Below are 27,573 nucleotides of genomic sequence, written 5' to 3'. Positions count from 1 at the left end.
CACTTTAAATATTTCTTGGTTATTATATCTTTATTTATACAACACTTTACTACATAACGTCCTTTAATTGGCTTCAAATTTACTTCTAAATTTCCGATTACATTCAAAGCGCGAATTCGCGAATCCACAATAAATATTATCATGTTCAGGATCTCTACCAATGAGATCGCGTAAATTTAATAGAAAGTGGTTTTTTTTTTACTCCTGTGGTTTGAATAGACAACTGTATTATAACCTTTGTATGATAATATAGACATACATTTCCACGCACACAAACTCAACTATTAACTACCTTTTATTTATTCAGATTTTTTATATATTTTAGGAAGGCAGACGACTAAATGAGCTTGATGATGGTCACCGACGCCCATAGATACTGGAACTGTAAGAATTATAAAATACTCATACTAAAATACAATATAGTTTATTTGGTGGTAGGGCTTCGTGTAAGCCCGGTAGGTACCACTAACTCAGATATTCTACCGCCAAACAGCAGAACTCAGTACTTGTTTTCCAGTTCGAAGGGTGAGTGAGCCATCATAACTACAGACACAAATGACATAACCTTTTAGTTCCCAAGGTTTTTGGCGTATTGGCAATATAAGGAATGGTTAATATTTTATACAGCGCCATTGGTTATGAGCGGTGGTTATCACTTACCATAAGGTGACTTATTTGTCCGCTTACCTATACAATAAAAAAGAGTTTTTACAACATCAATGTGCGGACAACCAAATGTAAGATGTCCTTTGTGTCTGTATTTCCGTACTCACTCACCATTCAAGAAAGTCAACAAAAAAGTTTTACCAAATCAATTCATAATTACAACACAATATCAAATACGATGAATAATCTTGTAAAATTACGTCGAATTCCTGTTAATAGTCTACTTGAATCTTACTAACCTAAGGAAATTGTTGAGTACAGATCGTTGTAATGATTATCAAAGGTAGCTGGTTAAGTGTTCTACATTATGTTAAGCGCTCGAAGTAAAGACGAGGTGTTGTTTAAAAGAGAATAGTTTTATTAGAACGAGATACAAAAAGCTGTAAAAAGATAAAACATTCATTGCCCCGTGGATAGAATACGTTGATCCAGACTTAGCATCGCGGGTTACATGCAATTTGAAGTTAAATTCGCGAACAAAGTTATGTATGTTGAGCGGTGAAGGAAAATATAAGAAAGAAACCTGCATATTTCGGATGCAATAGTTTCACAATTATGTATCCGTTCGCGATGGTGTTGCACATTAGAAGGAGCTTTGAACCCTTCCCCAGCAGTCGGGCATTTACAATCTGTTAGTCTACTTCTTACGAATAAGAAGTAATTGTGTTTTTAAGTAATCCAGAAATAATAAAAAAAAAAAATTAACAAAATATAATATCATCGTATTGGACAAAACCGATACGTCAGATATGTTACATCACTTAAATATTTTTAATATTAATTGTCATATATTAATTAATAAAAAAATTAACATTTTACGCAGTTGTATTGATAATTATATAAATTTACGTTATAACATTATTTCTTTGTTATTTAACTTAATTTTCTTTTAGCCTGCCACAGACTAAACAATGCAAAGGGATTTTAAATTTGGCGGGAAACTTTCGTTTCGTAATGAACTTGCGTCATTCTTTATACAAAGACAAAAATTTAAAACAGTCATTAATATATATATATTACTGAAACAGCAATGTTAATGCTAGGATACGTTTAAAACTTAGGATTTGATATTTATTCCAAATGAAATGTTGCCAGGATAATAAATATAATCTTCGCCAACGTAATTGCAGAAGGGCATAACATACCTTTTTATTCTTACTACTTAGGTATTACATAATTACTATTATGTAATATTAGAAAACAACAAAACGGCGAGTTCATTGAAGTTTTCAAACAAAATAATAACAAGAAAAAGGCGGAAATTAATTTCGTTTTAATATTAATTTTATACTTTTGCAATTTCATTAACATTAAATAACATTTTCCATACTAAATGAACCTTTAATAAATGTTGCCAAACGTAAAACTGTTTAAGAGTTGTAATTTTGGACATGAAAAAAACATGCAATTTGAAATTAAAATCGCTAATGACTTTAACCATTAAGTTAATCATTTTAATTAGAAGTTGGCGTTCGTTTGCGTTTGTAACGCTTTTTTGTTAAGACTGGGGCTTGTACTATCGAAGCAACGATGCCGTCTTAAAGCATTAAGCACGAATTACAATGCGCCTTAAGTAAAGAATGAATAACAAACTCCTTAACTAAGACAGCGATGTATTATAATTGTATTAGTAAGTTTCATGAGCAAATCTAAAGATATCAAAATTAGTTTTGGTGAGTGTACATTGGTAAAGGTAACGAAGCAAATAGTATCTTATTCAATCCGTAATAGAGATCATTTTCATGTATCGTTCGTTATTTAAATTATTATTATTAATCTGAACTTCGTAGTATTGTGTCTACTTTCAAACTGATTATGAGTTATTACATAAATAAATAACTAAATATTATATGAAATGAGGTAGATAATAATTGTTTGATCCGCTTTTGCAATTTAAATGAATTAAGTATATAGCTATATATCTCAGCATATATATTATATAAGTTATGCCTATATATTGAATATCCATATAAATGTGGTAATGAGAAGGTTTTATGTAATGCCTGACGTAAATTATAAGTCCAGTTGCCCTGGCTCAATTAAAAGAAGTGAAGCTATTTCATAAAAATAAATTCGAAACTCACCGCAGACCACGATCGTGAAATAATACATTGTTTATAATATTTATATTTTTAAAAAGAGATTTCTCATAAAGTAGCAAATCACCGCGAGTCGGTTATCGACATTTTACTAATAATATACGTAGGAATTTCTTACAGGATAGCACAACACAGTATCATCAAATAAATATAAAGAATCTATTTTAGTTCGTATAAAGGATATAATAAAGTTGTTTTTCCGTAGTTTTAAATAAAAAAAATATAGCAGCGACGTAAAATATATAAGAACAGATTTATAATATTATGTTGTGTTTATTTTGTTTCAAATGTTAATTGATCTTATATAAAACAATTATTAACGAATATTATAAAAGCTATTCATAACCTTAAATTGATTAAAGCATTGAAATAAGGCAATTATATTCTAATACAAACTCCAATAAATAAGCCTAAGCTCCAAATACAATTATTGTAGAAGTTATAAATTATACAGGCTCTTAATATAAAATTTAACTGAATTAAACCCATTCATTTTGGGTCTGTCTTAGTCAGTCGGAGACGGACGTGGAGCTACGAAGTTTTTAATAAGAAGGTTTCATATTTAAAAATTATTATTTAAATTTTAATAAATATTAATTATCAAAGTTTTGGAATAAATGTCTGTTTTTGTTACTGTTTTTATAAGTATTTAATATACATATTTAAATTGTTTTTGCTGTTTGCGATATCGATCACAAGTTGATATCACTTTTGATGTGATCATGAAGTACTATACTTATAATATCTAAAATTTTATTAAATTCCTTAATACCAATAACAAATAGAATAAATAAGCGTATGTATTAAATTAAAATATTAACCAATCGTCTGATTTGTTGAAGTTCAATTTTAACCAATCACAACTCTTTCAGAGCAGGGTTGCCACTATAGAACTGTCAACATTTTTTAAACTACTTGATCTGTGAAATTATACATAATAGAATCTGTAGCAAATGCAAGTAAGTTTTTCGTTAATGTGACGTCATACTATGGAATAGGAAAAACAAAAAAAAAAAAGAATATACATTAAAAATACTATTCAAATTGTTGTTGAAAGGGTTTTAGTATGATAGAAAAAAAGTAACGGAATTCAGTCTATACGGAAGCCGATAATAAAGGGCGTGAGCTGACCGTATTGGTTTGTAATCAATTTTTAATTACATTGTTTGAAAAACTAGCGTAAAAATACTAATTAAAAAATAAATCTTAGTTTACAGTCGCGATATTAATATAAGGAAATTATTACATTCATAGAACTTAACTGCTCTTATTTATGATTTAAAAAAATCTTATACCTATATTATTATTATCATAATAAAAACTGTACGTGTAAAATTTATACGCTCCAAACTATCTCTCATCGTTTCCTTCAGTCCGCAGACGGACACTTGAATGGCGTCTCATTATCTCTAATTATATACCAATTCTTCGTCTTCATAATTTCTTCTTAATATAGAATATTATAAATGATTTAAGCACAACCCCACAAACTTAACAGTATATGAAAAAAAATTGAATAGAATAACAGTTACGGTTGAATACTTTTTAAATATGTAGATAACGTTACTAGACAAATAAAAATATATATAATCTATTTAGATATTAACCAAATTTACAGGCTGTTTATGTTAATCATGTTCATATTAGAAACAGGCAGATGTTCTGCCTGTCAATATATTATGAATTAGTAATAAAAACCACATGCAAATGTTCATGAACAGTGACCTTGTGTATTAATCTCAAGCATGTATATCAACCTCTATATTTAAGATTTTCTGAGATTATTACTACAAAAGATAATAAACGAACTAACTTTATCTTAGTGTGCGTGACGGCTACATTTGACACTCGCCCAACGTCGTACTACGTTACTATTGTGTGTGTACCTAGTAGCCAACCGTTGACCGCTATTTCTTTCGTCAGCTTTGACTCTATCTAAACATAAAATGAATCAAAACAACAACAAAAACACAACAGACTATTAAATCAGTTCTTTACGCGTTTTTGACTCATTCTTCGATTGAAATTAGGAATTATGTATGTGTTAAAAATAATCGCTCTCAATACTTAAAATTTATTAAGTTATTATTATGTCTATCTATTATCAATTTAAATAATTGCATCGTATTTTTTTTTTTTTATTATTGGAACAATACGTTAAAACTTTGTGCTGTTTGATTTAAAAATATTGTTACATTAATATTTTAATCTACATCTATACATATAATAAAATTGGAGTGTCTGTTTGTATTATTAAAATCAATTTTTGTCTGTCTGTTTGTTCCGGCTAATCTCTGGAACGGCTGGACCGATTTTGACGGGACTTTTACTGGCAGATAGCTGATGTCATAAGAAGTAACTTAGGCTACAAGAATAACTTTCTTGTTAAATTCAATCGCGCACGAAGTCGCGGGCACAGCTAGTTTACTATAAGTTTCATTACCTACAACAACGATTTGTTCGCTTTTTCGCTTCCTTAATTAAATCTTAACACAATATAATTTATTATGTAATAGAAAAAAAATATATATCTGTCAGTTTACTTCGTATAAATTTCATTTTTTATAAGTGTATGCATACAAGCAAAATATGTAGTACAAGAAATAAATATAAAAATGTGTATTTTGATTGAAATAACATAATTATTATGTTTATTATTTGCGCTTAAATATTGTAATTAATAATTAAATCAAAGAAAGGCTATTAACTGTGTATTTTGTACTTGATTTTTTTTTTACACTATTTTCTTTTCCTTTGACTTCCTTCAATAATAAAAAAAATCATACCGCTAAGGTTTATTTCTTGTACATTTGGCGCTAACGTGTAACACGGAAAACGTAGTTTTGATAACGCTAATTTAATGCGGTCATGTGGGTTAATCCCTATCTATTGGGAATTTATAAATTGTAATTATTAATTCGATTTATAAATACTATAATAATACAAATAACATAATATAATAATAAATAATACGGGTCGCGTCAAGAATACATGCATTATTTTGTGTTAACTATTTATAAATAGATTGAGTCATCAATATTAATAATATTTTTTTCAATCAGTCTGTTTAACTTAATACTGTTGTTTTAGTCTTTTGAAATCACTTAACTTGACAAACGTAAAATACAATTATGTTATAACTATGTCGTCTATTAAATACCTTTTTAAACAATGTAGGATATTTTAGAAAGAAATGGATGTACGTATTAGAAATTAAAATTAAGTTAGTTAATTTTACCACAGCATCGATATAATGAGGTTTTTAATATCTTACTAACACTTTGTGAAAATAAATAATGCCATTATTAATACGTCATTTTTTTTAAAAGTAAATTAGACCCTAAAATTATTTGTATATAAAAGAATATATTTTATAACACGAGCGATCGATATAATTTTAAATAATTTAATATATATCGAATACTGAAAATCTTCGATGTGCGTCTGCTTTTAAAAACTACATCAAATAAAACTGTCATTTAAAAAACCAATGTGAATGAATAGCTTCTTTCTACTAGCACTTAGAGAGTTAAGGGGAAACCGGGGTAAAAAGTGTAATTATGTTGATTATTTAGGTCGTAATGCGCTGACTATCCCGCGCCTCCCCCTGTCATTAATCGCCACCCCACCCCCCTTTCTTACTCCCTTTATTATTTCGTTTCAATTATTTTTGTGATTATCTTTTTATAGCGGGCGCGCATTAAAACTCAAAAAAATAACAACCACATTAAATATAATTAGAATTGAAATAACAAGATGTCCATTCTTCGCGCCTTTTTATGGTAAATATAATTGTATTAAGGAATGAGTCGTTTCATAATACTTACATTTCGAGATTAATATGGGTCTTGGGTTTATTATTAACAACCTATTTATTTAATCAAATTTTATATAAGCAGTCAAGTATAGCCTAATTTGTTTTGAATTACAAAAACTATGTCAGTACTCGATTATAGTTTAGAAAAAAAAATTAATGCCTTCGGCTATCACATACGAATTAAAAAAAACTCTTCATCAAATTCCATAATATAAAACTAAAAAAGAAGTACGCAAACCTTATAGTTACGAATCTTTTAATCTATTTATTGGTTATGTCGAACTTTAAAGATTGTTTTTATTTATAATTATAATATTTTGTGTATTGCAAAAATTAAAGATATCCTTAAAAGTCAGAACTATATAATATTTTTTGTTGTCAGGTTATCACCGATGGGATAAGAGTAAGATTCTTTTTTTTATTACTAATCCGCTGGAGGCAGGCACGTGCTCTAGAAATTACTGAACCGATTGTGGTGAAACAAAGATAATAATGGATATGTAAGAACGTGATCAAATCAGTTAAATAAATCAAAATCAGTGTTACCAATTTAAATTTAAAAACATTTATAGTAGTTCATTCTACTTATTTATTTTTTTAAATATTACTAACGTTTTCTTATCCTTTTTAACTTACAGATAAATTAAAAATATATATATATAATAAATGTTTATTGAAATCTATATGCTGTATATTAAAAAAAAAACAATATAAACTTTATTTTAGTTGGTACGAATAGGAACACTTTTGATTCGTAATACAGCAAGACCGGTTAAAGCTAAAGTTCTCAGCATGGAATGTGGATTCTACAGAACTGAAAAGAAACTTTACATGATTTAAATCATTAATCTTTTTTTTGACTGTTAAAAATAAATTGAATATATCATTCAAGTCTAATCCTTTGAAATAAATCTTTGTTCAACGATTTAGTCTTATTCACATTCAAGTAGTTCCAATAATAATAATTTCTATACGTAATATAATAACGCATAATTATATTTAATACATTGACGCGTGACTATTAACAATAGAAGTTGGATTTGCCAACCCTTTCATTCAAATCACTAATGAATCGTTAATTCGTAACATAAAAATGAACTCTAAACGAAATACTTACAGTTGATTATCGAATGATCGGCTTTAAAATTATATTATTATAAGGAACGTTTATGGATGAGCAATTTTTATGATTGTACACGTAGTGTATGTACAGATGTTAGTGGAATAAATCGTAAAATCTTTTCGATGGTAGTGAGGAGCACGAATGCTTTCATATCGTTTGTGTTGCCGCTTTATTGTGAACATTAATTACGTTATTGTTTCAAATAATAATGCTTAATGCAACGTGTAAATGTAGGACGTAAATTGAGTTTTATGTGAGATTTTGTTCATGACTGCATTTAAGAATATTCATGATTTTTATTGGAATTGTATTTATTATCTGCAATTTTATTATGAACGCCTTGCTTAATTTGGAAATTGTATATATTTGTTGCTACGTATATTGTCTTATATGATGTTTTAAATTTAATCATTCAACGGGGAAAGGTTGCTAGCATTCTTGCCACCAATCCACGCGGTCAAGATTTATGCAGTTATTATTTTTAATTCATATTTAAGGACTTAATGTTAATAATTTATTCCATTAAAGTCACTGTGACCTGTTTTAATAATTTATAATTTGCTTTAATTGATACAAAAAAAAACGATAGAACTTTTTTTTATAAAAAATGTATCTTTATATACTAATAATAGTTTTTTATAACAAGTAAGTACATATGTTTATACATGTTAATTCACTAGAAATTCTATTGAATTTATCGACTCATCAAAGTCAATATATCTTTACTGGAGAATGGGGTCGTTTTTGTAATGGGATTTCGCAGATTACTAACTATGTTAATTCATTAATTAAAATGTTATATTACAACGATATATGTAATATGATTATTAGACAAGACAATATTATCGATTAGATGTATTTTGTTCATTGTAACATATTACTTACCTAGTTGTACGTAGTATTTTAGAAAAAGATCAGCTATTGAATTTCATGGTGTTCTTCTTGGTAGAACTTACGTTCCGAACTAGTAACTAAGTAAATGTCATTTAAATTTATCCTGTAACATCTCGATCCGAAATTGCTTATATAGACATTGTGCATTTAATAACTTCACAGTCATAATATTTTTTAATATCCACTAGCATGTTTCTTACATCTTTTTTCATCCAATCGCTTCGGGATAATATTCGAATTCGATATTGTTTTTATTGGCATTCGTAACAATCCGCAACTATATTAGTACTCAGTTTAGAGTGATCATATAAATGCTTTTTACAAAGATTTAAAATAAAACAATTAAAATTAAATTCAACAATGATAATAAAACAAACAATTCCGATGAATCTGAACAATTCAAAGCGTGCTTTTAGTCTATTATTTATTAAAACCAGTAAGTATTCCGTAACAAAACATGTGGTCAAAGCTCGCGTCAACAGACTATACGAACATTTATTTAATCTGTTTCAACGTTCGGAAATTGAAAGTGGCGGGACAGACAATCGAAAACATGGCCCTTACTACGTCAGGATAGAGGCTATTATGCAACAAAAATAAAGAGTACACACGGTGGACCATTGATGTATCTACTGATCTATTATTATATTTAGCGCGTTAACCGGGCCTCGATGAAAGTGAAACCGATTTCAATTGTTATCTCACTCGCCGGTTAATTGACCGATATTTGTAAATGTTCGCGGGGTTAATTTTGTGTTTAAAGCGCGTTTGTGATGGAGCGGAATGCGGGGATTTCGGTAACAGTTCGTGAAAATTGTACACTAGTAAATAAGTTTCATAATTGTCCCGTATGAAACAGTTTACCGATTTAAGTCGATGTGCTAATTAAACCATACTTTTATATTATGTATGTGAATATGGATTGAATAGTTTAATATTAAGTCTGTTGTTGTGAGGCGATTTGGAACCGACATAAGACTTTGTATTACACTTACCTTATGATACCTTTGTCTGTGTCATATTCTTAGAATATTAGAAGCATTCGTCATAAAGTGAGCATGCACAGAGATCTAAAGGAGGTTTTAGTGAGTATATCTCTGTGACAATATGACGACTTATAATTTATCTGGCAACATTTTGAAATGTCAAAATTAACCTTTTTAATTTATTGTTTATTGTATCATAGTATTCATATTTATGTTACTCTATGCAACCATAAACAGCTGACATCGTCATTGCTTAAACAATAAACACAGATAAATAATATCATATTCCCATAAAATAATTTATATAATAGTATGTTATTTAGTCCTCGTTTTCTGAGTTATTAAAAAAAAATTACTATCTTAACCCATTTGTATTATATATTGGTATAAACGAGAAAGCCAGTTTAAAAAAAAGTATATTTGAAAATGTAATTCTCACAGATATATTAAAAAACACATTCTTTGCGTCATAGCGCCATGTTCACATCAATAAAATAGCTATAACACGGCAGCTTAGGAAGGCTGTATTACATACACTCGTAAAATAGGTAATTAGTTTATGTGAGTCGGATATAATTAAGGTGTTTCCATAATTATGGACGGAGATAATGTAGATTTTTGTTATAAGACGAGTACCATTAAAAACTAAAAGTGACAATAAATTATAATAAATATCAACTGGTTATTCAACGCTAAAAGTTTTTTCCTTAATCGAACTGTAAAAAAAATATTTAATGTAAGATTAAATAGCAAACCCAGCATGTAACAAAAATATACGGAAAATTATTACTAAAAAAATTTAGTTTTACTAACGATAACTCGGAAACTATGTTGTATTAAAAGTACTAACTCGGTCTGTAGATTTGACCGACATAAAAACAATTCGTAAATGATTTTACTTAATGGACAGACATTTTTTAAACAACAGTTTTTTGTCTACCTATAGATTAGTTTTTCTTCTATTCACTTACGAAGACGCGCCTCTCCATGAAAAAATATTATTAGTGTCGTACATTAGTATGAGTGACGCTCATGCAGATGTGTGTGCGTGACTCAAAGTAACGACAGCAAAAAAATACAAATTATATTATATATGTATAAATTTATTTTATTAAATATATATTTATTTAATATAGAATAGGTACTATTCGTAAGTGAATAGATCTATAAGTAGACGAAAATCTTTACGTCAAAAACAATATACATGTATAAAGTGTTTGTACTAATTGAACAAACATTTTTCAAACAATAGTATGTAAATAACATTTAGTTAACCGATGGAGTATGTCCTACCGCACACACACCAGTGTCCGCTCCGTGAACGTACCATTGCAACGTGTAATACGGTCATAAATCACGCATTAGGACATTTTACACCACGTTTCCTTCATTACGATTTAGTTCTCTTGATGTTCTCGCAATAAAGTTTTGTTTCAGCTACAAAACTATTATTATATTACTATTATTAAAACAGTTCAAAGGAACGTGACAGTGATGTTTATTATGATAATAGATGAACAAAGGACATCGTTTTGTCCTTTTTATCCATTAGGGATATAGACAAAGATAGAAAGAAATAACGCTTTATTTATCGTGTTTTGTAATGTCAATTTATAAGTTATCAATCTACCGCGGGTTCGGAATATGTATTCTATATTCGAAAAGTTATTTTTAATTTGTAATGATTACAGTCCCTTATTTTTAGAAAAGAAATAAAATTAGAACTAAGATCTTATTGGTGTGTATCTTTATCGGTGCGGATATAAAGGTTTAACTATTTGTAATTATTATAAAGTTATGAACTATAACATAAAAATCTGGCTTGTTTTGTTAACAGCTTAAAGTAATCACAGACACTTTCAATAACGCGTGACTACACGATGCTGAAAAGCTAACATTTTTCTTTTTGTGGAGACGCAGCTTTACACGTTATCTCTTGGTACCATATAATGTAATCGAAAACAAGTTACCATCAAAATACTTTGACAGTTGCGTTATCACAGTGAAAGGTTTGTTTTTTCTTTTTTCAATTAGCAACGGTGAATATGTTTTGAGTTTTGTTTATCTGAAAACTGAAGTATTCTTTATTTAAATATGGAACAGATTATTAAGATAACAAAATTAAACTAATAGTCCTTGATATTATGAGCGATTTTTACGAATGTTATTATTGGTACGAACTTCTTTTACGCGGCTTACAGTAGACTCAATTGACATAAATCGTTACGTAAGAAAAACCGTTATTCCCCCTCCAGGCTGCCATTCTGTCTCATTTTCTCTAGCTCTTTTTTAAAAACGGTCTTATTTACTCTTAATTTTCAAATTCTAATGGGATTTATTTTTGTTTTCATTTAATTATTTTCAAATACTCTATTCCTTATTGTGTATACTATTTAGTACTTACATAAGATATAATGATAGCAACTTGGTAGCAACCAGGTGCACTATGACACTCTATGACCTCTAAAGACACTTAATTAGTTATATTTCGAAGAATAATTAATACTAAGTATATATAATACTTTTACAATATTACTCTATTAAGAAACGGTATAAAATACCAGCTATATAAAACACTATTACTGTATACGGAATTTGAACTAGGCATGTGTACCTACGTAACAAAAAATGATTCCGGCAATTTTTCGTATTTTCTTATATCCACACGAAGCAGATAAAAAAACCTTCAAAGGAATGCACGCACTTGACGCACGCAAGTGAATGTATTAAAAATTATGGATTTTAAAAATAAAATTACATTACAACAGCGACGTTTTTCATACTAATTAATTGTAATTGCATCTCAAATAAAGTAGCCCTCTACGTTCGGAAATAATACAAAACGTATTTATAATTGAAGACTAATTGATTCACATTAAAACGCACTTCATTTAAACCTTATTAATAATTGAAACTTTTTACGAAACATTGTCACTGCGCTGAAAAAATATAAAATTAAAAAAAAAAAAAACTCTCTGGATTCCTCGAAGCGCGTACGTAGAGAGCCCTCGTCGCACTCGACGTACAAAAGCACTCATCATTGCCCTTCGGGTGTCCCGATCACTTATTATTTCCGAACGACATTGTTCTAAATTTAAATTGCGCGGTAAAATCGTGCGTGTGCGTCATTATGTTTTTTTATGATGCCTGTTTAGGTATATATTTATTATAAAGCCAACATTAGAAAAAAAAAATCAGGAGAAAGAGTTATTTAATAGGATGCGTGCGTTTTGTTGAAATATCCAGTAATTTTACGAATAAAAGCTTTATATATACAAACACAAAGTCACTTTCACAAGTTAAACATATATATGATACGGATGAAACTATGCTACAAGTTATATTCAATTTGTGTAGTGTATTAGGCTTTACGCACTTATAACATTATGTTAGTAAGAACATTAGAAGCGTACATATAACATGAATAAACCCGTCATTAAACATTGAAGTCGTTTATAATACATTCGACTTTTGATGATTTGAAATTCGTGGAAGCCGCGTAAATATATAGCATTAAAAACACATAATGGCTGTATAATCAACTGTTTTTAGAATTAGACATCAACCGTCGCTGGCCGAAAAAAAAAACAATAATTATAAAGCGCGCGTAATTCTAATTTCGAATTCAAATTAAAGCCGCTTAATGCGCGGGAGCGACCCCGTTAAAAAAAAAGAGTTGACGAGTGCTCGCGGAGGGTGGTAATTTTTCATTAATTTAAGTTCACCATTCCCTGTTTTGTTTGCTTTTAATCGCATTTCTAATTAATCCCGTCGAGAATAACGTGACAACTGTCGACTATGGCGGGCATATTTTTTTTCGAGCAGTATAGCAGATGTCGGCCGATTTCCATTTGTTTCTGAGATTAATGATTCGGTACGATTGTGAATTTTTCCGGTCAGCTTTTGTTGTTTTAGAAGCAATTTGTCCGCTTACTTTTGTAGAGAGGCATTCGTTAAAGCTTCGACAAATGATATTCGAGTCGAACAGAAAAAAGCATTAAGCGAAAAGGGTATACTGTTAAAATAATCTCGGTTAAGTATTCAGCGATCCTTACTAATGGATCGTCTTTATTCCGTTTGTTTGATACCTATACGTGGCTATTACGAGTTCAATCCGCATTCGAAATGCCCGTAAAACTGAAGTTAGAATACTAGCACGTTTTATGAAATATATTTTATGAAATATGTGCAAGTTGATTTTATTTCCACATAACGATCAATAATTATTTATTCTATACACAAATAACCTATAAACTCAAAATGTATATTCTCTTGGATTCTAGACGTCACCGATAAATCTTTAACTGAATGAGTACGGAACTCGGTTGCTTTAATAATGCGATCCGAGGAATAATTCCGGCAAGTCGTCTTATCCTGTTGACGGAGAATTTCTCAATCTAACCATTTTCAACAATGATAGCAGCACAAGATGTGAGGTGAGATTCTGTAAGAGCTCGTACTCATTTCCCTCGTGAGATGTTGGAAATCTATTTAGACTAGATATTATTTGGATACGTGTGTCCCTTCAATTCTGTAATTATTAAATATAGTGGACTAGTTGTCGTCCACGACTTCACGTTTTAGGTGTTGGTCATCAGGTACATAAAAATGTCCTAGGACCTTCCTGGGGGGTCAAGCTTGCTACTAAATTTCATCAAATACGGTTCAGTGGTTTGGCCGTGATAGACATAGACAGAGTTACTCTACTACTCTTGCTATATATATTCTACCGCCATGCAACAACACTTACTATTGTTGTGTTGCAGTTTGAAGTGTGAGTGACTCAGAGTAACTACAGGCTCAAGGGACCTCATAATATCTTGGTTCCCGAGGTTGGTGGCGCATTGGTGATATGTACGTGGTGATGTGTACGGAATGTTTATTATAGGCGGTGTTGACGACTTCCCATTAAGCGCCCGTCCGCCTACCTATTTTCTAAAATATCAAACAGAGAACCCCTTTTTAAAACTAAGATGTGAGTGCAGTTTTATCTACTGTTACGAATAATTTACCGAACTATAAACAATAGTATCGCTAGTAGTTAGTCCATAATAATAACATAAGTATTTTATTATATTAACAAAGCTTCCAGCTATTCTCAAATTTTTCATTATATTTTGAATTCAATTTCACCATCCGTGTGACTATCCGAATCTCTTGCAAGCACTACGTAATACTAGGAATAGTATTAGGAGATTCATAACATACTGGACTTATAACTTTCCCGTCGAGACAACGTAGTTTTAGATGCGCTTATCACGCTTATGATAAACGTTAATATGTCGTAGAAATAGACAGATCTTAAATTAGAATTACATTTTAAAAAAGACCATTTTAATTTCCTGTATTTAATAAAACAGACTCATGTTATTTATGTGTATATATTTATTATAAAAATGTTGACAAATATACATATATAAGTGACGTAACCTTCAATAGGAAATATTTCAGATTTTCCCATTTGCGTCGTAATTACGTGACGATGCAGCGTGGCGTCAAGATTAAGTCACAAAGTGTTGAGCATCACAAATTTACACACATAACCCAGTGCCAAAATAGCCGACACCTTAATATATAATACGTGTACACGGCCTTTATCGTCTGCAGTGCACTATAAGTGTCTGGTGCCTGTAAATTTTCGCAGGCGATCTGCGGCCGGTCTTTGTGCTATTAATTTGTAATGTCCCCCCCTGACCGCCTGGGCGCACGAGGTTAACGCAAGGCGGATAAGTCTCGGCTTTTGATGATTATCGACGATTCGTTACTTATTAAATATCGAGAGCTTTATTTGGCTTGTTTTAAATTTTCATGTAGAATATTACTGCAAAATTGTTTTATGAATGTGACATTGCTTACTTACTTTTAATGTCATAAAATATACTGAAAAATCACAATGATTTATTAACGACCAAATACATAATCAGGTATATTATGGCATCGATTCATAAATGAATTCCTTGTAATAGCATTGATTGAATTTGGAGGAAATGTTCATGAATTCATTGCAACTACTATAGGTATATATTTGGATTAATTTGAGGAAAACAACGATTATATACATTTTTTAAGTACTATTTTGGTGCAATTACTTACATAAAATGTGCTGGATTAATCATATTTATACTCATTTATGTAATTAGAAAACACCGTAGTTCTTAAGAATCTAATTTATCAATAGTAACGTTCTAATAATAAAATATTATCTGATTAGAAAACGCAGCGGCGCCACAGGCTAATCGGTAATGAATTATAATATATGCGTTTAGATTGTTATCGTGAATCGCCGTAATTTGTATAAACTATAATACTAGTGCAAACATCCGCAAAAATGATTTGCAACGTACGATGTATAATTAACAGCCGCTCTCAGCTGATAAATCGTTTCACTCGAATACAGCCACCGATCACAAAACCAACGTTGACTAAACCGATATCTCGAGATATATCGACGGATCGGTGCCCCGCATTGAGTCCTCGCCGATCTTCAATGGGGGTCCGCGTTTCCGATAGGATTAAGCCAGACTTACTGCTCGGTCAGAAACACGGCGCGACGCAGTAACCCCCCTCCCCTTCTCAAACCTAGCCTCACCCCCTTATCGCCCGCCGCATTAGGAGCAATCATATTCGACGGCTGCTACGTTTTGGCATCAGTTCCTATTGCTTAGGCCGGCCGGCTATTTGCAGAACAATGATCGGTGGTGTCTTAGTTTGTAATGTTGTTAAGGTTCGGATTTGTTTGGAGCCGAGCTGATTGAAGTGCTCGTACGCTTTTACTGTGTTTGTTTTTAAGTGAAAATTTTCACATTTATCACGTTTCGTTTGGAAATCTGCCACTTTAACGAGTTCATTATAAACGAGATTGAGTTAGGAATATCGCTAAATTGCTTTGTAAAAATATTAAAATTAGCTGATGACTTTACATATATATTATTTTATTGCTTAAGTAAGATCAATTATATAGACACAAAAAGAAGATAAAACACTTCCCAGAATAAAAACTATCATAAATTATTACGATGAACGACTAGAAATATATTATACGTAATCTTAAGCGTTAAATGTTGTTGGTGTAAATGTTCTTAATCCGGAAAAATATGCCGACGAATATAAGTTTTGTATCTTAGAACTCGTAAAACATGAGTTTATCGACTATAAGGAATTGAAGAATCATTCGAATTTATCGGAAAGCAAACAAAATCAAACGGAACTATTATTCGATGTGATTCCCAGTATTGTAGATCTTACTGAGGCTTCTAGTGAAATCAGTGCAGTACAATGAATAAACAAACAGGCTTAGCTTATATGATGACGATATGTTTGCTAAATGAATATTTTGCTAGAATACCTTAAATCAAGAACAAAAACGAATTTCAATACGAATAATAAATTTTAATAGTTAACAATAACCGCAAAAAACAAAACCATTATTATCGTAATCATAAAAAAATTATAAACACTATTTAAAAAATAGATTTTCTTAAATGCATCTCATCATCAACTCAAGTTAAGTTCGTTCACAATTGTGTAGCTGAATATGGGAGACGACGATACGGTTTCCCCCAGGTAAATAGACGTGAATTTTCCTTCCTAATTCGCCGGGTCTTGACCTACTTGCAGACACGTTGGGGACGGTCATGGTTGCGCGTTCTTTTGCTCCGTTCCTTTATTTGGGTGTACGTACGGCATGTTGTGTTATTCTTCAATTTTTCTTCGATGTGTGCGTGTGCTGCTTTATATTGGATCGTATATTATTTTCTATGTCAATTCAGAATGAAGAAAAGAGTATCTTTCTAATATTGAATCTTATTTTATTTCGTAACTGTTTTTAAAAAATAGTTTCCTTTTTAAATAAGTTGGATTGTAATTTTGATATTTTATATCGTTTTTTTTTTTTTTTACTTTCTTTAAAAGACATCTCGTCATTATTTTATTGACTTTCTCTGTAATCAAAGTTTTAACATATTTAGTGCACTTTTTATCTGTAAATTAGGCCAATAGGTATTAAAATATTTCTTCCAATGTTTCTTATCTTCAGATCTTTTTATTTTAAAATGTCTAGGATTTTCTCGACGCATTATTAAAACTTTTAACTAGCTATATGATCTCTGTATTTAAATCAGAATTATGTTACAATCTTTCATGGAACTTGGAACTATTAGAACATTTAAATAAGTTCTTTACGTTTCTTTCTTTATCAAAATTTAAAGTCACTAGTAATATAAGTTATAATACATGTAAAATGTTATCAATCCTTACGAATAAAAGATAATCTGTTTCCGTCCTCACTCGGCATATCTTGACCCGAGTTTTGTAGACGTGTTAGGAACGGTCATGGTTACTCGTTCTTTGTTACATTCTTTATTTTGTCTGTGTGAGTATTATTCTTTGTGTGCGTTTCGTCCCTTCTATTTTGTTGCGTTTTTCGTTTTCTGCGAATCTATACGCCGTTCAACTGAGATTGCATAAAAGTATCAATCGTAATTTTTATTTATATTCTTTGTGGCATTTAAAGATTATAAATAGTTAAAATATAATATTACTAAAAAACAATATCAATTATTATTCATATCATAATTTGAGAGTCAATTACAAATCTCTCAGTAATTGATTCTAACAATAATAAATATATTTTTATTTCTTATTTAGTTAATAATAGTTGTACAACTTAATTATATTGTTTAAAAATTACTCTATTAACTATTTGTATTTTTAACTTAACTTAAATCTACATAACGTTTAATGTAAAGTTTTTTATTATGAGATCAGTGGCATACGTGTATTTATCTAATATTGTTATTTTCAGACGAGTCGGGATGCGAGGCTGATATGCTGGAGGGCGCGGAGGGGGGCCGGCACTCGCCGCCCCGGCCGCAGCAAGAGCCCATCAACCTGAAGAATGAGGTGAGCCTCTTAACCTACTACCTCTTACTTATTACAGCACATTGTTATCATTTGTCCTCTTTATCTTAGCTTCTTTCCTCGGAAAGTGTTCTTTTAATATTTTTTTTTTGTTTAAAGTGTTGGCTTTATAAAATCTTGGATGGTTATAAAATTACGAAACAAAACATATACAGAATACTAAAGGTTTTAATTAATTTCTAATTTAATTTTATTTATCTATCTTACGAAACTTTTATTTCATTTAAAAGTATCAATTAAAATTTTCAGAAGCGGCAACAATAAGCCGTTAATTAAAACTTAATAAAAAACGCTAATCTTCTCTTCACGAGGAAGTAGATTATTTCAAATCTCTTATTAATTAAATAATTATAAGAAACAAAGGTTTCCATACTTCTTGCAATACTTAAAATGATCTTTGCTTTGTTATTGTTGTACTAATAAAAAAATATTAGTAGTCTAAAAAAATAGAAACTATTTTCAATTTAAAAAACTCCTCATTAACCTGTATTTGATTATTACCGAAATACTTGAAGTTCGAATAAATTCGATCAACAAAACCGCGTAAGTTGTGACAAGAGAATTAAAAAAACTCCTTAATCCGCAAAAGGGCGAAACAAACGATGTCAAAAGGAGAACCGGGGTTAGACCAGGGATCCACTTTAGTGTGAAATAGGGAGACAATGCAGCCAAGTTCAAAGGAATGCGGCAATTGGTTTAGGTAAAGTGTGATCGCGATTTGATATCGTGACGGTTATTTTCTTTGTGTGCATCTGTATGTTATACAGTCAGATCTTACACATACACATACAGATACAGAAAAAAATTTTTTTATTATGTAATTTATTTTTATATATAAAAATAATTGTGTGTCATATATCAGTATCAAAGATAAGGCTTTGGATTATGAATGTTTCTTTATCTATGTATTGTGAAATTTTCCATTTTATTTCAGAAATTGAAATTTCATACGACTTCATAAATACTTTTTAAAGTCCACAATATAAAAGTCGAACTGAATAATTCTAGTAAAATATTAACTAGCGACTATCTACGCCTTGGTTTACTAAAACGACAGAGATATCCAAATAAAAAATCATACGTATAAAAAATCTAAATATATTTATTTACGTATTTTTAATTTTATCTTATCATAAAGAACAAGATTAAATTCGTCGTCAAAAGTCACAAATCGACTAAGCAACTCACACAAAACATGTATCAAAGTTAAGCTTAAAGCAAAACTTAAAACTCGAGCCAAAACAAAAGACCCCGATGTGTTTCTTTATAAACACGTGGCTAAAAGAGTAGGAACAAGGACAAAGTTAAGTGCGAATATGCACGCTTAATTTTCAAGTGTTGACCGTCGAGTTAGGCAGCAACGGACGGTAAAAAGACGACTCGGCCGCGCTCAGCTCAAAAGGTGCTCACGATTGCGCCGAAAGACTAAACATCCACCGCTTCGTTAGAGGCCTCCGTAAAAAAATTCGAAACGATCGCAGCCGACCAATCGGCGTGGTACCGGCGCAACCTACTTGCCTCAGAATCTATAGTATCGATTAGTGAGCTTTTTTTACACACACGCACTCACACACCGCCGTCGCGGGGGCCAGCCTTTTTAACAATCTTTTTTTCGACCACCCTCGCCCCCGAAACCGCCATGTCCATTGCGCGGATGCAAAGACCACCCCGCACCCCAACCCTCATATAGCAGCATTGAAAATGGAATTTCCATGAGTGATGGAGTGTCAAACGGGAAGTGCAAAAAGGAGAAAAAGTACATTATGTTAATTATTGAACGCGTGGTCCGTCGTCCGGGTTTAAATTGAATGTCATGTCGCATTGTGTCGTGTGTCCTCCGATGTTTTCCCTCCTAATCGACTCTGGACCTAAGTTCACTTTTATTTCCTCGTCACATCATAAATAATTTCTAACATTAAAAAAATTAAATACACAATAAATAAATACAATTCTATTTTTTAAAAGTTTAATACTCTATATTAACATTAATTATTTTAAATTACGTACAAAATTAAGAAGAGACCTTATTTTTATTTATTCAAATTTAAATAAAACGTTACTATATACCAACGTTTATTTCAATAAGTTTTACAACGAGTTCTAATCTTAAAAATCTAAACAAGATTATTAAACAACCTTACGAAATAAACTGTCGACTTACGCGCGCATGTCTGTTATTTTCGCGCCATTTCATTAAAGTACGTATTCAAACTACAACAGCTGTTGTATAACGTAATTCTACAATAAAATTAAACCTATACTAATATTAGATCCACTTTTAATTTTGAACTGTCATTCCTACACGATTTATTTAAGATATAAAGTTTAAGAAACCATCCGTCTTTCTCATCCTTTTATAATGTCTAAGGAGTTATGTAACGACAGAACACAATAAAGGTCTAGTTTAACCGTATGGAATAATATAACACGTAAAATAAGTAACCCTTTAAGCAGTTATCAAAACTAGTCCCCGAAACTATCCCCACAGACGCTTTACTAATGGAAATCCCGAAAAAATATTGGGAAAAAATAAAAAAAAATAAAAAACGCAAGCACATTTGAATGAAAATTGGGTGGGGTCGGGCGGCCCGGTCCGGCGGCCGATCGCCTATTATTATTATTATTACTGACATTATATCTGCATTTTTTCCCGCGCACGGAGGCGCCGCCATGTTTATTTTTCTTCGTTTTTCTTTTTTTCGGGAAATCGGCGGGCGTTGCCCCCCCATATGTGCGATACAGCTACAGCGAACTATGCGATGTCTACAAGTGGACGAACATTTAAATTGGCTCTCATCAAATATTGACTGCGTGTAGTTTTTTTTCATTAACCGGTGGGCTTTTTTGCGAGATTTCCTCTCCGATACAGTATCAATTTGAATCAGCGTTTCTTTTGAAATACCTGGATCGTTAAATTATAAAATTCAATGAATTAACTATATTTTAAGGGGGATTTGTACGGGTTGCGTTTATGTATCGAGCAAGAGTGATTGTGCACACAATGTTTTATCGTATTCATCCATCCATTTATGTATGTGTCCATCCATCCATCGTTCCCTGTGTACATTTGTCTGCCTGTTTACTTTTAGCGCGTAAACTTTTTTGAATGTCTCGGACCAGCTCCGGGTAAACACCGCTACTAAAAAATTTGAAATATAAAAATTTAAAACGATTTACTTTACGAAATAAACTTGGTAGTAGGATGTAACTAAGCTTATAAAATATAAAAATAAAATTAAACGAGAAAAGTAGTATAATTTAATATCAAGGAAAAGCGATGTCGCTTATATAGGTGATCAGATTCAACAAAAAAAACTTACCGTTATGAGCGTACGCCGCCGCAGCCACGCAAATTTATTATCATTAAAAAATGCAAAAAATCATAATTAAAGGGGTGGCGGTGGGGTGCATCCCATTTTTTATTTTAATTGCCTTGTAAATTTACAAACTTATAGTGAAAATGTCGAGGTAATTTTTTTTTAATGCGGTTTTGGTACTAGCTACGATATGCATGTCCAATACGCCATAAATATTAATTTTTTAAACTAATTGTAAAAAAAAAATATATTTTTCAACAAATAGAACACATAATTAGCAAAAAATAAATTACTATATATCAAACTTACATATTGTGTATTATTTCAAAAAAATATATTATTGTATTACAAAGAAATTAGTTTTCATGAAAACATCAAAGTAGAAAAATAAATAAACCAATTGCACATTACTGTACGTAAATACCTTAAAATTATCAAAGAGCTAAAACAAACTAATCGAGAATATGATTTCCACTTAAAAATAAAGCAAGCATAACAATCAGTGTCCAAAAGAAATTGAATGAATATGACGGAGGAATTAACGTTGAGCGAGACAAAGATAGCGGTTAACGAAGTATGAGAGAGACGGAAGATTTTCATTTAATTTTGCAACTCATTTATCTCCAATCTTCCATCAAACGACACATTTTTAATCTGTGATTTGTCTTTTTAACAAACCTCTTTACTGTTGGATGAACTGAATTAATACTTTATTTATAACATATTCTTGACTATATAATTTTTTTTTTTTTTATGTTTAAAATTGTTTGCCTACAATTAATTTCGGCGTTCCTTATGAATATATTTTTTAATAACTATTTTTTAAATTGAAAATCAATGGTTCACTCTGTCTAGGAGGATTAGAGAGGATTCTAAATTAAGTTTTCTTAGATCGAAAATAGCAGGCAAAGGTCTCATTTATTAAGATCATCAAACCTACCAAACATGTACTATTTATAGAACGATTAGTAAGAAGTACTTTTACATTCTGACAAGATACAAAAAGTAACTAAAGATTACGCATCCTATCTCCAAAAAATATAATGAAATATTTTACATAACTAGTTTCTGCATGCAGCTTCACCCTTCGGTACTTCTGACACGTACCATCGGTTGAATAGTTAAGACGTAGAAGCGAAACATACTAACTTTTGCATTTGTAATACTAGTTAGATTTGAGACTTATCACCGTCTCAAATGTACTTTTAAATAAATACTCACGCACACATGCTTAGAATATGAGAAATGAAAACATATAAAAATGTTGTTCAAAACGTCATAATAAATTGATAAATATTTGAGAACTACGCATGTTTATATCAATCCGGCCGTAATAAAACTCGTAAAGCTAAGTGAAAACAAGTTAATTTATTTATTTTGAAAATATTATTCATATTTCATAACATAAGAAATAACTCGGTGAAATGTTTGCCTAAATCAGATTTCGCGCGATTATGAGAGGAATATTTTTTTGTACGAAATAAACAATTTTGACACGCATTTTAAGTTGAACAATTTTGTTCATAGTTAACAAATGATTATTTACCTATTGCTAAAAATATTTCATATGTATGGAGTTTGTATAATTGAAAAGCTTATCTGAGGAACTACAACTATGAATAAAAACATTTTTTATATTAAAGAGATACTTTATCGAGGACGATTAATCTGTTTAAAACTACACGTAACCTATAATCATTTAATTTGGCTAACTGTATAAACTAGGTTACATAGTTATCCTAAATTAAACGCAAGAAGTCGCGGTGTACTCCTAGATAATATTATATGTTACAAAAGCTTAAATTTCTTTTGCCTCTAAATTCTTTAGCCATTTTTAAACTGTATTTGTAATTATTATTAGCTATGTATTTATCAAAGAGTTTACCAAACCGTCTTGCTAACGGTTAGAATCCAATTCGGCATCATTCAAAAACATCCCATTAAAAACATTTCGTAAGTTCCAACGTGACGTAAGAACTTATAGGATTGACTTATGACTAACTATATATATATATATATATATAATTAACGAATTATAATCGATCGTTTAAAGATATACAATAACGATTTGTTAATACATATACTAACCGGGAATATATGCATGTTATATGTCTGTAGTATGTGTAGAATACTAGTTGAAACTAATCTAAAATTCGGTCACAAGATTTGACGCACATATTCCTAGGCGTAGTTAAATAAAAACTTGAACACAAAAAGTAAGAGTAGAGTTACTACGTGTAAATGTCCAAGAGGAGAAAGCATCGAGCATATATCACGATGCTAGAATGCAGGTAGGTGGGTTTTAACACAGTAAATTTATTTTATAATCAAAATATACTTAATAAGTAGACTCAACATTTGAATCGTCACTGTGCAGAGTAAATTAAATTTAGCTTATAGTATCTTAAAATTAAATTTACTAATTAATTATACTTAATTAATTTAGTGAATCGAATAAATATAGATCGGGATTCTACCGACTAGTACTGCTAAGGAACTCAAGTTGAAATTCTTGGCTTTTCTCTACTATAATATGCATATATTATACGTTAAAAAATCCTGTCGAATCAATCTGTTTATTGATAAAAACCGCTTTTAAAACTGTTGCGTAGTATAAAAGATCTAAGCATACAGACGGGAAGCGACTTATTTTTATACTATATAGAGATTTCATTAAAAACACAACAGTTTCGCCACAATGATAAAATTTCATAGCACTATCACTATTGGCATTTAAAAAAATTAAATCTATACATTAATATAACAATAATTACTATTTTATATATTATAATGGATAAAAAGTTTGAAATTAGTATATCATTTTCATCAACAATGTTTGAAACTAGTCCTATATTTAACGAAACGTTATTGTATATCAGTTATAGTATATACGATGATATTACGACGATATTATGTACGAAGTTTTGTGAGTTACGAGCATCGAGCTGTTAAAGTCGTTCGTATACCTCATAAACGCTACCTTGAAGCTTACGTAACTTTTTTTATAGGGAAAATGTTGAGTAGAGATAGTCAAGTGTTTAGAACGCATGCATCTTAACAGATGATTGCGGTTTCAAACCCAGACTCGCACCACTGAATTTCCATGTGATTAATTTGTGTTTATAATTCATCTCGTGCTCGGCTTGGAAGGAAAACATCACGAGGAAACCTGTTTATCTAATTTCAATTTAATTCTACCTTGTGTGTATCCACCATTCCGCATTGAAGAAGGGTGGTGGAATTAGCTACAAAATCTTCTTCTAAATGTGAGAAAAGGCCTTAGCTCAGCAATGGGACAGTTACAAGCTTTGTTAATGACGTTTACTTCACTATTGAATTACGCTATGAAGACAATTTTAGCACTTGTGAGCAAATATAGTTATCGGTCATTTAATAGACACTTTGATAACTTGTCACTTCTTCTTTGCTTATTTATTATAAGAACGTACATCGCTCTGACACAGCAATAAATTAAAAAAGGACTTCATACACCGTTAGTGTTAAGTATTAGTTTTAAATATTAGTATCAATTATAAATATTCTACAACTTTTATCATATAGATAAACATTCCTGCTTTATACCGCGAAGTTGTAGTACTTAATATTGTTGTGTTCCAGTTTGGGTCAGTGCGCTAGTGTAATTAAAGGTACAAGGGACGTAACATCTTAGTTCCCAAGGGTGGCGCATTGGTTATGTAAGGAATGGTTCAAATTTTATACGGTACCAATGTGTATGGCCAGTAGTGACCACTTACCAACACCATGGACCATTTTCTCATCCGATGCTATATAAAAATAGATAGATATGCACATTAGTTGCTTGCATCATCAAAACCAAAGGAATCTTTTCCAGTTCCAAAGTTCCAGTTTCTGGTTATACGAACTGTCATCACTAACCTTGCAGCGTTTATTTGTGGGAGAAATTATTAAAAAAAAAAAAACAAAAGAAAAAGACACACTTAAATTGCCATGGATTGTATATATTCATTACACTTAAAGTTTACTCTGGAGGGACACTATTGTAATAAAAAAAATGTATTTTTTTTTCATAGAAATAGAGAGTACATGCTGTCGGTTTTTACCACAACATATCTCGATAACAAATAACATTTTGAAGAGTTGAACTATTGTTACTTTTGTTCGTATATAACGACTCTACGCATTTTGAAGTCTACTCAAAAATTCTAATAAAAAATGTATTTTTTTCTTACAACTGTACCTAGTATAGCGTTTTATAAAATAAAATAAAAAACGTAACAGAAAAGAGGATGGACTGATTTTTCGTAGTTTTTTTTTGTTATCGTAATAAAATTATCTTGTAAAAAAGATCCTATAAATATAAAGCCAATATTTTACAATATATCAGCGTTGATTCTAATATTTCATTATCCTTACTAATAAATAAACAATATCATCAAATAAGTTTTGGTTACGAAAGAATCCTACGTCATATTTCACAAGACTGACGTCATTTACATGTAACACAGTAAAATATATTCCCTATTTTTATATACATAGAGATTAGAATCGTAATTATGCCATTCGAGGTAGGGTTGAAACAAATCGCGCCTGGCCAGGGCTGGCCAGAGACGGTGATTGATCAAAGTCGTTTGTCAGGCTCGCGTCGCGGCTGCTAGCCCTGTGCTATTAGCACGTGATTCTACGTCTAATGCGACCGAATTTAGTTTTAATTACCGTGGTGGCAATGCTTTTGGGCTTGTGACGTTTGAATTTGGCAAGATTATTCCTTTTTAAACTAGTAATATTATCGCCTGTTTAAGATCGTTAAATTTCGTAGGACCACAGTCAGATTAATAACCAATTTCGAGTTTTTTTTTTTAATTAATAAGTTCAATGCTATTTATTATATACATTATAATGGTATAAAAATAAAGTGATCATAATTAAAAACAAAAAAAAACATGTATGCCACGAACACGTAAAATGGAAAAAATCATTACAGAAAATTAATTTTCCGTTTCACGTACATTTTGCCGTTAGAATGTTTTTTCGCAATGCTTATACTCGTACAGATTGTTTGTGGTGTGAAGAGAACTTTCCAATTAATATTTACCCTTTCAATTGATTGTGATGTTATCAAACAACGTCAAAATTTTATTTCAATAATAAATATATTATCTTTAAACTTTTATTCGTAGTCAATAATAAATAAGTTGTTACATTTTAATACTCTATTTAGAACGGCGAATCGTATTTAAAGTAAATAATTGTATATCTCATATTATATACATGATAAAATTGTTTATCGATATAATTATATTGTAATAAGGTTATTCTACTGCTAAACAATATTATTTGGTATCGTTGTTTCCCAGTTTGAAGAGTGAGTAAGCCAGTGTAATAACATATACAAGAGACATATCTTCTTAGTTCCCAAAGTTGTTAGGACTTTGGTGGCGTAAAGAATGGTTATTTCTTAGGCTGTGATGACCATTAGCCACCAGATTACCCAAGTATACTAAGGTCTATACTAATATTATAAAGAGGTAAAATTTGTTTATTTGTATTTCGGGGGTTACCTCCGCAACTAATGATGCAATTTCAAATATATATTTTTTTATTTACACAAATTATTTATCTACTAGTCAGTAAATATATCTTTGATATACAACTAAAAGCTTATAAGTTAAATTTAAAATAAGATCTAATAGTCGCGATCATACAAATAAAGTCTTAACATAAAAAAACAGTTTAATCATTTTTATTGTTGAATTAATAAACAATTAAAAAT

At 30.5% G+C, this 27,573-nt stretch overlaps 1 protein-coding gene across 9 annotated transcripts in view; it reads left to right on the top strand.

Moving 5' to 3' along the window:
- Nucleotides 1-27,573, top strand: part of Pdm3 (pou domain motif 3) — a 148,327-nt gene that overhangs the window by 14,239 nt on the left and 106,515 nt on the right. For 5 of the 9 annotated variants that reach the window (XM_064216618.1, XM_064216626.1, XM_064216619.1 and 2 more), the window contains exons 3-5: nt 326-384; nt 6,965-6,985; nt 18,389-18,486. In XM_064216618.1, coding sequence (XP_064072688.1) covers nt 342-384; nt 6,965-6,985; nt 18,389-18,486 — 162 coding nt within the window. In that variant the 5' untranslated portion in view covers nt 326-341. The remainder of the gene's footprint in view (nt 1-325; nt 385-6,964; nt 6,986-18,388; nt 18,487-27,573) is intronic. The other 4 variants (XM_064216625.1, XM_064216621.1, XM_064216624.1 and 1 more) reach the window with 2 other exon arrangements.

The sequence above is a fragment of the Vanessa tameamea genome, chromosome 13, assembly GCF_037043105.1.
Source record: "Vanessa tameamea isolate UH-Manoa-2023 chromosome 13, ilVanTame1 primary haplotype, whole genome shotgun sequence".
NCBI lineage: Eukaryota > Metazoa > Arthropoda > Insecta > Lepidoptera > Nymphalidae > Vanessa > Vanessa tameamea.
This window is presented reverse-complemented; position numbering and strand designations above follow the sequence as displayed.